Consider the following 12,416-nt stretch of genomic DNA (forward strand, 5'->3'; position numbering starts at 1 on the left):
TTATAATTTTATAGCTGTGCTCTTTTGGGAAAAATTTTACAAAGTGGTAGAGTAAAACAATAATTAGAGAAATTGAGTTTTCTAAAAAAGAAGCTATTCACCCGTTCACTTAAAAGCACCATTTTCTGCGCTTTTGAGGATAATTTCTTCTAGTTGTACCTAAGTTTATGTTTCAATGTATTGTTCTTTATTTTTTAAATTTGATTGGAAGTTATTTCTCTCACCACTAGATGCAATATGAAAAACCATTTTATTTCAGCTCTCTTGCAATGAGGAGGCTTTCAACCCATTTTATTCTGAGGTGACATCAACAGTCTAAGATTAAAAACATTAATAATTAGTAACCCTAGTATTTTATGCATCCAACTCTATACATTAGATGTGACGATTTAGACATTAATTGAATATCAAGGTTGCCATGGTTGACTAAAAATGCAAAAAGGTGAGACTCATAAATTTCATTAAAGGAGATTAAAATTAGATAATTTTTCTAGCATATTTTTCTCAGTTAGAAACGCATAGAATGTTTTTGCTTTTAATATGAATAATTTTAAATGTAAGTCATAGTAGTTTTCTCTGCATAATACTTTAGAATAAAGTAAAGCGAATTCCGATATAAAAATGTCTGAATTAGTTTTTTATAACGTTTCTCAGACCCGAAAAAAAAATCTTAAATATTTTACCCGTTAAAAAAAGAAAAAACAAATCTTCAATCCAAAATCCTTTTTAAATTGATACTTACTACAATCTTTCTCTTCATACATTGCGGCAAAAATAAATAAATAAATACAGGGACAAATTAGATGCTAAAGATGACACTTCACTGTAGATACTCAAATTCCACAAACTTTCCTTTTCTTCTTTTTTACGAAACAGTTTTTCTGGTATATGCTTCGAGCGAACATTTGTCAAAGTAACGAAATAACCATCGTCACTTCTACGAATTTCTTCATTTTATTTTTTCCAAGCAAAAAAAAAACCTCGTAGGGCCTAACGTATCTAGCTTTCTAATAAGCATTTTATCGTGTCCACCATTCAACTGGGTCAATGTCACCTTAATAACACAAGAAAAACAAATAGAACAGAGAGATACATTACACTCATGTCTGGAGCGAGATTCGAACCCCGGCTCTGCCTGGTACTAGGCCAAATCCATGTCCACCATATATGCCAGTCGGCTTTTTTGTCACTTTATTTTTTATAGTCTGAATTTAATCCTAGTTTCGTGATTCTATTTTCCCACAATGCACTAGGATTGGTTTTGTGTTGAGGAAGCATTTCTGACATAGTTTTGAGAGTTCCCGTTTAGTCACAAATCACGTGATTTCGTGACGAAATAATTCTCAAACTTAACGAAATATTGCTCAAGGATTGTTGAATCGTCAAAAGTGAAAGTTTCATTTCTGAAAATGTAGGTTACATATTTTTACAAATATTTCAGGCATAAAAATATCTCACAAGTCAAACAATGAAAAAAAAATTTTCTTTTATTAATTGTTGTGATTTAAAATATTGTTGATTTTCTATGTTATTCATAGAACATATTGTCCCGCAGTGGACCGATCGTTAAGACACGGTTCCCAGCAGATCACCGAAGTCAAGCATCACTGGCTACGGTCAGTGTGCGGGTGGGTGACCACTTGGATCAGTCTGCGTAGGGACCGAGGGTGTGCGGTATTGGTCCTCGTTAAACTGTGTTACCGTAAAGTGCTGGACTTCGCGCGTAGGTCGTCGGGCTACCGAAGCGGGTGTGCCATCCCCTCCGCAGAGGATCAAAATTGTGATGGCATGTCTTCGGATCATCCTCCGGGATGTTTCCCAGACCGTCGCCAATAGCCCATTGTGCAGCTCTAGTGCGACGTAAATTAACAACAACATAGAACATATTTTAAGAAAAAACAATTTTTACCATACATTACGCTATTAAGATAGTTGTGATAAAATAAAGATGCATTGATAGGTTCTTAAAATTAAGCATGATTAAGCTTTGATTACGTTTCTTTAAGAAAATGGTACACTTATTGGGTTCCTCAATACTCCTGTGCAATTTTTATTAAATTAATAATGTTTAAGAAATAAATTGCTTTTAAAATCAAAATCCCTACTAAAATAAAAAAAATAATGAAATTTTCAAAATTTTTTTAAATAGATTCCTTAATTTTTTTTTTTTAATTTTACTTCATTAAAATTTACCCTCTAATTATTTATTTATCTTCTAATAAATATAAAGTTTTTCTCATTGATGAAAGTCAAATATTATTTTAAAATCATATAATATCTTTATTATTAATTAACACCAATTCTTATTAATTTGCTTGAATTTTTTTTAAAAAAAAAAAAGTTTTACAGTCATGAAAAAAGTTAAATTTAATTAATAATTTTGTGTTCTTATTAAAAACCTAAAATTAAACATTTTTGGTTTAAAAATTTGATGATCCCCCACATAAATATTTTTTTATTTTTTAATGTAAATACATTTAAGATAAATTTTTAAAAAATATAACACATTTTTCAATATTAAGAAAGAAAATTTTTAAGAAAATCATCAGCTGGGATAAAACTATCGAACTCGCAATCATGACTCAGATCTCTTAAACATTCGGCCATGTATGCGCATCCAAGTGAAAATTCTTGATGGTCCCATCAAAGGATTTTGATGGTTTTAGTTCAATTTTTGATGGTCCGATACCATAGGAGGGTCATCCCCTACCTACATTTTTCATCATATGTTCATGGGTTTTGATTTGCCATCAGACATCGATCTTTCCATGATGGACATTCTGTTTTAATACTATGATGGTTGACCATCGAGAGATGTCTGAGTTTCATGGGTCAACAAAATTTAAGCACCATATAATGGAAGTTGTTTCACGGATATGATGGTCCCTCATTATACTATGTTTGCCACTGTTGTATTAATAACATCCATCATTTCATGTTGGAAGACGACAATGTATTACTGATTTGATGGTCAACTAATAACATATGACTTGCATTGTTTGTCTAACAATGTCCATCACTTAATGATGGTCATGTTTTTTCTCTTCTCTAGTCTCAACAAGCGATTTCCGAGAAACTATGATGGAAATCTTGATGGTAATGCAGAGACACATAATCAGAAAAAATTTCGTCTTTTATGTTAATCCATCAAAATCATCCCGAATTCTTACATTGCAGTAATGATTATTTATGATTGATTTCCGAGGTACTATGAGGCAAATTTTTGATGGTCCACCATGAATAGGACATCAAAAAAAATCATTATTATTATGTTGAATCATTTTGAAGTGGTCCGAATTCCTAAATAAGAGTGATGGTCACTTCTGTTGGTTACCATTAAAAAATACAATGGCTTATAGTGGCACCACTTGAGGATTGCCATCATGATTATATTAAACCACCAATAAGAAAACCATTAAAAAATTTTGAGTTACACAGTTTTAATAATAATTGAACTAAGACTTTAAGGGGTCATATTTTGATCCTGGGGCTTCAGTGGCAGCAAATTTTCACCCGACCCTATATTTAAGACAAAGTTCATTAATTTAAGCTTCTTTTCATTATGAAAGGTATTTTACAGATATCGTTCTTCACTAAGATCTGATTTGAAATGCTTATTATTTGTAAACAATCAATTAGTCGAATGCACAAAGTCACCCCGGGATGGGGTGACTTTGTGCAGAGCAATAAAATAATGACTTAGTTCAGTTATTTTCGTTTACTTTGATTTAAAATCGTTTAATAAACAATATTTAACATTGCTAACGTACAATACAAGTATATGTATTACATATAAATATGTACTATGTATTAACAAATCTAATTAAAATGAACATAAAAACTTTAATTTTTAGATTGTTTAACATTTTAAGATTTTTTAACATTTAATTTAACATTTTAAAATTTTTTAAATCTTAGGTAACTTTTTTATGATTTTCAGGTACAATCAAACATTTGATATGAATTGACATGAATGAACAATTGAATGAATTCCCTCATTTAACGCCCCCAAATTGCTTCCAACTCTGCAACTCTAAATGATCCTCTCTTATTAACAGTCTCTTATTAAATGTCTTAAACAATATACTTATGGAAATTGAAGTGAAAAGTAACAATATGAAAATGAAACATGACATTCAACGTGAAATTTCGAATGCTTCACATGAATTTTTTTCGAAATCGTGTTTTGGTGAATTCCAAACTTTTTTGACACTTTCGAAACGGATAAACCATTTTTTACTTCTGCCAAACATTTTTCTAACGCTTCTTTGGTGTAGTAATCACAATAATTTCTTGCTCCGCTTTCTTTTATAAGTCCTTGGCATGTTTTTCTCAGAAAAAAAAATTGCACAAAGTCACTCCAGTGAGCATTTTTTTTATTAATTATTAAATAACTAACATAAGAATAATTAAAAACAAAAAAATTATGCATGATTTGCTATCTCAATTGATAAGACTTTTAAAGTATGACCTACCAGGATAACTAGAACTTCTTCAACCGAGCAGACTTTCCAGCCTCCGATTTTGCGACGTTAAAAATTTGAAACTGTTTGTAACAATTTTCCACGAACGATAATGTTAACATTACCAGTTCTTGGTATGCCATTAGTTCCTTATGTTGACAACTCAAATCAGTTGATACTGAGCTTTAAAAAAAATATCCCTAGATGGCACGACTCAAAAATTAAAAATGACAGTTTGCACAAAGTCACCCCATCTGACGGTAATACTAAAAATATTTTAAAAGATTCGTTAAAAATTGCGCAAGATATGAGTGTTTAAAGTAATACTTTCATATTGCGCATGCGCGGAAAACATTAAGAAGGAAAAAAAATTCATAACAGTTTTCTTTTATTGGAATTGTATTTGGTAACTTATGAAAAATTTTATTTGAATATCTTGAAAATGTAAAAAGTTTTTAGATATTAGTTTTTAGATAGTTTTAGAAAAAGTATCCTATATTATAGGATACAAAATAAAGTTACAGGGGGGCCAATCAGCGGCTCGCGAGTCACATGCTGCTCTTTGAAGGATTATTTGTGGCTCTCGATAAATGTACCAGAGTTCCCTTTTCATTTTTGTGCTATTATATTTTAAAAAAATATTATCGTTCCGTGTGTGTTTCAAAATGTCTTTTAAATTTACTAACAACAGATATGAAAGACTAAGTGCAAAGTTGTAACAAATTTCATTTCTGAATATCAAAATATAAGTCGACGTCGATTACAGAATTTTGGAAATTTGTACCAGAATCGAAGTATCCTGATTTAAAAAAGGCTGCTTGTCGAATTATTTCAATATTTGGAACAACGTACTTATGTGAATCATTTTATTCCACTTTAAAATTTGTGAAATCCAAACACCGATCACTATTAACTGACCTGCATCTCAAAGAACTATTGAGAAGTGCTGTCACCAATTATTCACCAAATTTTAGAGAACTATCACGAGAAGTAAAATAAATGTGTTTAATATTTAAATTCAAAAAACATATTTTGTACTTTTATTTATATGTTTTCAATAAATATAATTTGCAAAAAAAAAAAAATTAATACTTTTTTTGCATACCTTTTAAATATGTATGAAATTGAGCCTCACGAAAAATTTCAAATTTTGAAAAATGGCTCGACTATCAAGGAGCTTGGCCACCCCTGTCCTATAACAAAATTTAATAACAAATGATAATACCCAAAAACAGTGGTCTAGACAACACTAAGTGATGGTATTGGGAAAGAAAGCATGTGAAATGAAACATAATTTAACAAGGAGTGGTCCCATATATTGTCGACGTCATTTTTGACAAATCCTGTTTAATAGTTCAAAGTGTAATTTGTTTAAGACCCCTTATCATTCAAACCTTTCTTTCCAAATTTACCAAAACTGCTGAAAACTTTTTACATTACATTAAGATATTCAAATCGGACTTTTTTCATGGGTTACTAAATACGATTCCAAATGGGTTAGGATTCAGGATGCTATGTTTTTGTTTGGCAAACAGTACACTCACGAAAAATCATTATTTAAAATGAGTAGCTTATAATTAAAATTTTAAAAAAAACTACTTTAGCAGTTGACAAACATGAGATGCAAAATAATATCATCTTAGAAATTTTGAGATCTCACAAGAAAAAAAATATTTTGTAAAACACGGATCAAGTCTTCCTTGTTTATCTGATATTTGAAAGGCCGAATACAGACAGAAAAAAATAAAGTAAGTAAGTAATAATTTATTATAAGTGTTATAACTGTTTTTTTTTCCTTGCTGTATTTACTATTATTCATTGCTGCGAGTATATTACTCTTTACATTTAACAACGACTAACTTATTCCAGAAAATGACATCTCGCAATTTATGCAGATGCCATATTATACAAGTGCAAAAATAAATAAATAAAATTGCAAAAAGTAAAACCCTGACAGAAAGCGATTTATCTGTTATTATTTCTGCTAAAATATAATTTATCACAACAATTGAAATTCCAATAATTTGAAAAACACTCTTTATTAAAGGGGAAATTTTATTTTTAACTATAAAAGCGAATAACTTAACTCAAACGTTTTAGTATACATATTTGAACGCTTTAAAAAAATAAAAGAAACTACCTTTAAATAAAAACTTGGAATGCGGTAAGTATCGACACAAAAACAAACAAATTGCAAAGTATGGATTACTTTTATCTTTTAATAAGCATATAACTAGTTTTTTCATGGAAGGAATAAATAGTTAGTTCATTAAGTAGTTTTCAATGAGTTAGAAATCAATAACAAATCATTTTTGATGATCTTGAAGCTTTCATTTCCGAAGCATAATAGTTAGCTTTTTACCACTTATTTCACGATACAAAATCACGCACTTTGTTTTACAATCAATATTTTATTCAATAATATCGATTCGTGGTAAAAACAACAAAAAAAACTATCACAATAATTTTATTTAATGGCATATGCATTTAAACTTTTTCAAGTACGCTTTATACGGATGCGTAAACTATTAAGAGTAAATAACTTAAGAGTAAACATCATATACTTATGTACTAAGGTTTAATGTATGGAAACTAAAACTTTATTCGTACAATCATTAAAATGCATTAACGAACAACAAAATACTTGTAGAACATGACACGCAAAAATGGATCTTGCCTCTCATTCTATTTTCTTTGATTGCTTGCTTGTTTTTTTTTTTTTTAAATTATGAATAAAATACCTGCAAAAGCCTGTATTTGATTATTTTATGTGGAATTATCCATTCATTAAAGATCTGAAATTTTAAACACTTTTTTTTTCCCAATCATTATAAGCCTAATAGTACCGTAAACCGGGGCGAGTCTACCCATTTTTTTCAGTTTGTCAACTTTCAAGTGGTCAAACTTTTGTAAATATTAAAGAAAAAAGGCTTTTAATAGGTGTTTCGGAATCGCTATTTATCCCTCTTTAAAGCTGTGAAATCGATTTTAGAAAATATTAACAGTTACGCTGTTACTGTATATTTTCATAGAACTGCTGACAAATCTCTCGTATGGGGTGAGTTTACCCATTCTACTAAAATGAATGTTAACATTGTAAATAATCAAATTTTACTATTAAATTGTTTTTTTAGTTACTATATAGGATATTTATGAAGAAAAATTCATAACTTTATTATATATTCCATTTTTTTATTCATAAAATAACACAAATTGAGTATTTAATCGATTATCACATTTTGATCACAGTTTTGTTTTTATAATCATTAACATTATAAAATAAAAATTTTTTCTGATTATTGTTGATAAAAATAAATTAAAATTAATATAAATTTACAATTAAATAATTAATAAATAATAATAATTAAAGATTATTAACAAAATCGAAATTCAAACATTGGGAATCATAAAAAATCCTTTTCCCATTCTTTTGGGAGGTAATTATACTTTATAAATAATAATTTATTTAACTTACATTAAATATAAAAAGTTAATTTTGTAATATAAAAATTGAAAAAATAGGTAAAATAAACATATTTTATATTTACATTTATATTTAACCTATAAATTTTCTTATTAATGATAAATTTATCAATGCAGAATTAAAATAATATACTCAAGTTCATTTAAAATGACTTAATTTTAATATAAATAAAGTTCTAAATTATATTATTATGCTTTATTAAAACTAAATACGAATGGGTAGACTCGCCCCGCGAATTCTGGCTTTTTTTTACAACAGCAAAACTTACATTCTTTTTGCTTTTTTTCATATAAAATTAATGTAATCTTAGTCTTAGATAAGTTTATCACTTAACCAAAGTGAAAATAGTAATAATAATAATATACTTACGGAACACCAACTAAAAGTTTGCTGATTTTCAATACAAATCTCTCAAAAGACGTTTGAACAGGTCGGTTAAAAAGACACCAAATAAATAAAAACGGATCAAACTACTACAGCGCCATCTTCCTTAGAGTCTGAACTAAGTCCTCCGTCAGTAAAATTTTTTTTATTTGCAATTTAAAATAGTGAGAATTAAATAAAACTAAAATGGGTAGACTCGCCCCTGGATGGGTAGACTCGCCCCGGTTTACGGTATCGATATAAAGGTGGGGAAAATTACCACAATAATTCTATTTAATGACATATATAATTAAACTATTTCAAATGCGCATTTAATTATTCAAGTACGCATTAAACTATTTCAAGCACGCATTTTTCAGGCATTTTGTTCATCAATTTTGTTTGGAAAAAAATGATGAAGAAAATGCCTATAGAAGCCTGCATTTGATTATTTTATGTGAAATCTATTTCATTTATTAAAGATCTGAAACAAAAATGAAAACTCATCGTTCTGTTTTGCATTCATCAATATCCTAGTAGTTCGGTCATTTTCTTAAATATCTGGAAATTTTACTATTCATTTTTTAACCTGGTTACTATCGTAGACTAACTTGTGTGTAAGCAATTTGAGCATTTCATGTAATCCTGGGAATTAATGATGATTTTTTTTTATCTAGACTGAAAATTTCCAAACTATTTAGCATTAAATAGTTCTTTAAAAATAATAATCTACTCAAGAGAAAAAAGAAACTCATTCTCTTTAGGAAGAATGCCAATTTTCCCTGTCAATTCGTATTATTTATTCTCTGTTAGCTTTTAAGAACTGGCTTGACTTAATGAATCTAAACTAATTTTCCGATTGAGAATCGACTTTAAACTTTATATAAAGACATAGTATCCACTCATTCCAGAAGAATTATAACCGCAGATTCAACTACAGATTCAATTATAAAACTTAAACTTCTACAACTACAATTTCGAAATAAAATCCTACATCTGAAATTAATAAATCAAGTGTTTCTCCACGCTGACCATCAACACTCATCTACAACCACATCAAACAATTTCAAGCACACATAATGGAGAGCAAGTTAAACCTTTTATTTCCATTTATTTTTATTTATTCAAGCAAAATGCTTGAATCTTTTAACATCAACCACAACAACTGTTGACCACAACGAGTGCTTGCAAACTATTAACACATCATGATGTATAGGGGCCACTTCGTGGCCCAGTTGCCCAGTTAGGAAAACAAGACAAGACATTCCAGAAGAATATTTCCAAGGAGAATTCATTCACCTTACGAAGAACTTTTCTTACAAATGCAGCAGTTCCATAGTCACCAAGAACTGACCTAATTTCAACTGAATTTCACCCTAAAAAGAATTTGTAAAAAATGGCTCCATATTTTCCCTCCATACTTAGAATCGCAGTTGTACTCGGTGTGAAAGCCATAGAAATTGAAAGAATCAACAGCACAACGATTATATCAGGCGTTGAAGAAGAACTTATAAAACTCTTGTCAAGCAAATTAAATTTCGAGTATGAGATTCTTGCTCACTCAGATAATTCTTACGGTTTCAAGGATACATTCGGAAACTGGACTGGATTAATCGGAATGCTCGCAAGGAATGAAGCTGACATGGCCTTCTCGCTAGTAGGTATCACCGAAGAGAGGTCAACTGTAGTGGACTTCAGCTTACCTTACCTCTATCTCGAAAAAACATTTCTGATGAATCATGCTTCATTCTTTCCAAAAACGTCAGCTTTCTTGTATCCTTTCAGCACATTCACATGGATTTTATTCTTGATGGTAATGCTCTTTGTGACTATGATATTTCGAGCTTTGATTTCGCCTAAAGATTCCATTACTTCCGTTTTCTTCAGTTTGTGGGGATCTTCTTTCGGACAAGGAATAAACTACAACCCTCGTTCAATGTCCAGGCGGATACCACTAGGAATTTGGCTCGCTTATTCATACGTTCTGATTCTGTGTTACAGCTCAGTCCTGTTGTCATTTTTGACATCCCCAGTCAGAATGAAACAAATAAAAGATTTCAAGGATCTTTACACCGCAATCAGAGAAGGAAAAATGGAGTGCCGAGCAGAGTTTCGAACACTGGAAGCAGATTATTTGTCGAAAAGCAATATACCCCATTTCAAAGGTTTAGGGGAATACATTAAAAAGAATAAATGGTATTATGGATCTTATATCAACACAAGTGTTCCGGAAGACGTAGCAATACTTGGGTCACCCCTTTTATTCAACCTAGCTTTTGGGTCCCCTGAAATGTATTTTTATTCGAAGGACGTTTTTGGAAATTTTCCGATCGGGGTTGCAATCAGGAAAGACTTTTGCTGCAAAGAGCGCTTCAATACAATCTTACTCCGAATTTTAAGTGGCGGCTTATATAATAAATTCTTTGACGATTTTTTTTTTAAATTCGAAATCTTGAGAAAATTAAACATTGATCATTCTCAAAGTTCATTAGCATCAGTTTTAAAGTTATTAGATTTAAGTGGAGTGTTTATTATTCTTGGTATAGGTTGGGCAGCAGCTATTTTTATTTTGATAATGGAAATCACCTACAGCCAATGGTTAAGTTCAAACCCTAGCCAAACCTGATATACAAATGACTTATACAGTCTTCACTATCACCTAATTTCTAGTCTATTATTACTATAAGGTTTGAAATTAGATTTTATTAAAATATATATTTTAACTCCAAGACCAGATTTCCATAACATAATCATGTATAACTAAAAGGAACCACTTTCCATTCAAAAAGCTTTTATTTATTAGAGGAAAATTGCTTAAATTTTAACTTTCGAAATCGTACCATGCTCTAATTTGTAAAAAAGAAGGGAAAATAAAACAATGTTTCAAGAACACACTATCGAATAAATTAGAATTTTTTTCCTCCTTTTTTATAAGCTTTCATTGTAATGTTTGAACATCTTCTGGACAAAATTGCCTGTATGTACAAAGCAGGACTAAAGTAATGTACAGATTATTAAATAAGCCATTCGTAAATGTTAAGCAACTTATTTGGCTTTGTTCTACTTGGTTCTTTGTTAGCTAATTATTGTTTGGAGCTTAGACTGACACCGTGTTTAAAACGTAGCCCTGTTGTCTAAATAGTACATCGTTCGTCTGAAGCCCTAAAACGGAGCATAGTACGATTTAGGGACTCCATGTAAACCATTGAACAGATCGATTTTCATGCCATTTGAACTGTACTGCCAGAGTCAAAATTCTTCATGCCCTCATTAAAAATGTTTGATGGTTTATGTTAGTTTCAGTGCGATTCACAATTGTCCAACATCATTTGATGTTCGCCATCATCCGACATTTTTCCTTCTGCGCTCATGGGGTTTGATATGACAGCAAGTTCCATCATTCCAGGATAGAAAATATTACTTTAATACTATGATGGTTAACTATCAAGAGAAGTTACTTTCTTATGAATCAACAGTCCTTGATATACCCAACTATATATTTTAATGATGATTTAATGGGAATTTTTGTTGGTTCTCAAGAACATACCATCAAAACAATTTGGATTTTTTTATGCAGGCCAATCATGAATCAGACCGAATTACTACATTGGGGTGATGGTGGTTCATGATCGTTCCAACATTTGATTTCTAAGAAACGGTGATGGACATTTTTGATAGTTCGACATGAACATTGACATACATTGGGGGTGATGGTTACTTATATTGGTTACCATCAAAAAATAAGATGGTTCACGATGGAATTATTGATGGCTTACATCAGGATTATGTTAGTCCATCAATGGAAAACCATCAAAAAATTTGACTTGAGAAATACTCAGAGAGTCAGCAAACGGCTGAGAACTATTTCTGAGCAGACTTTTGCACCCAATACAAAATTTCTCATCCTGTGAGTGAGGATTATAACAACAATTGAATCTATACCTGGAAACAAGCGAAAGGAAACGAAATTGTTTCAGTACATTTAAATCCTTATGATGAAATTTAATTACCAGAAAGGAAAATGTGATAAAAAAAAAAAACAATCTAAGTGATGAACCTTTTGTCTGATTAGTCAAGTAATGATCTAGTAATTATTAATTAGTAGT

At 30.3% G+C, this 12,416-nt stretch overlaps 1 protein-coding gene across 1 annotated transcript; it reads left to right on the forward strand.

Annotated features, from left to right (window-relative positions):
- The first annotated feature begins 9,706 nt into the window (after positions 1 to 9,706).
- LOC107441208 (putative glutamate receptor) lies at positions 9,707 to 10,936 on the forward strand. Its single transcript, XM_043041953.3, has one exon. The coding sequence runs from the start codon at positions 9,707 to 9,709 to the stop codon at positions 10,934 to 10,936; it is 1,230 nt and encodes a 409-aa protein (XP_042897887.3).
- Positions 10,937 to 12,416: the final 1,480 nt, after the last annotated feature.

The sequence above is a fragment of the Parasteatoda tepidariorum genome, chromosome 1 (genome assembly GCF_982258835.1).
Source record: "Parasteatoda tepidariorum strain Cologne lab strain chromosome 1, Ptep-v5.0, whole genome shotgun sequence".
In the NCBI taxonomy this organism is placed as follows: Eukaryota; Metazoa; Arthropoda; class Arachnida; order Araneae; family Theridiidae; genus Parasteatoda; species Parasteatoda tepidariorum.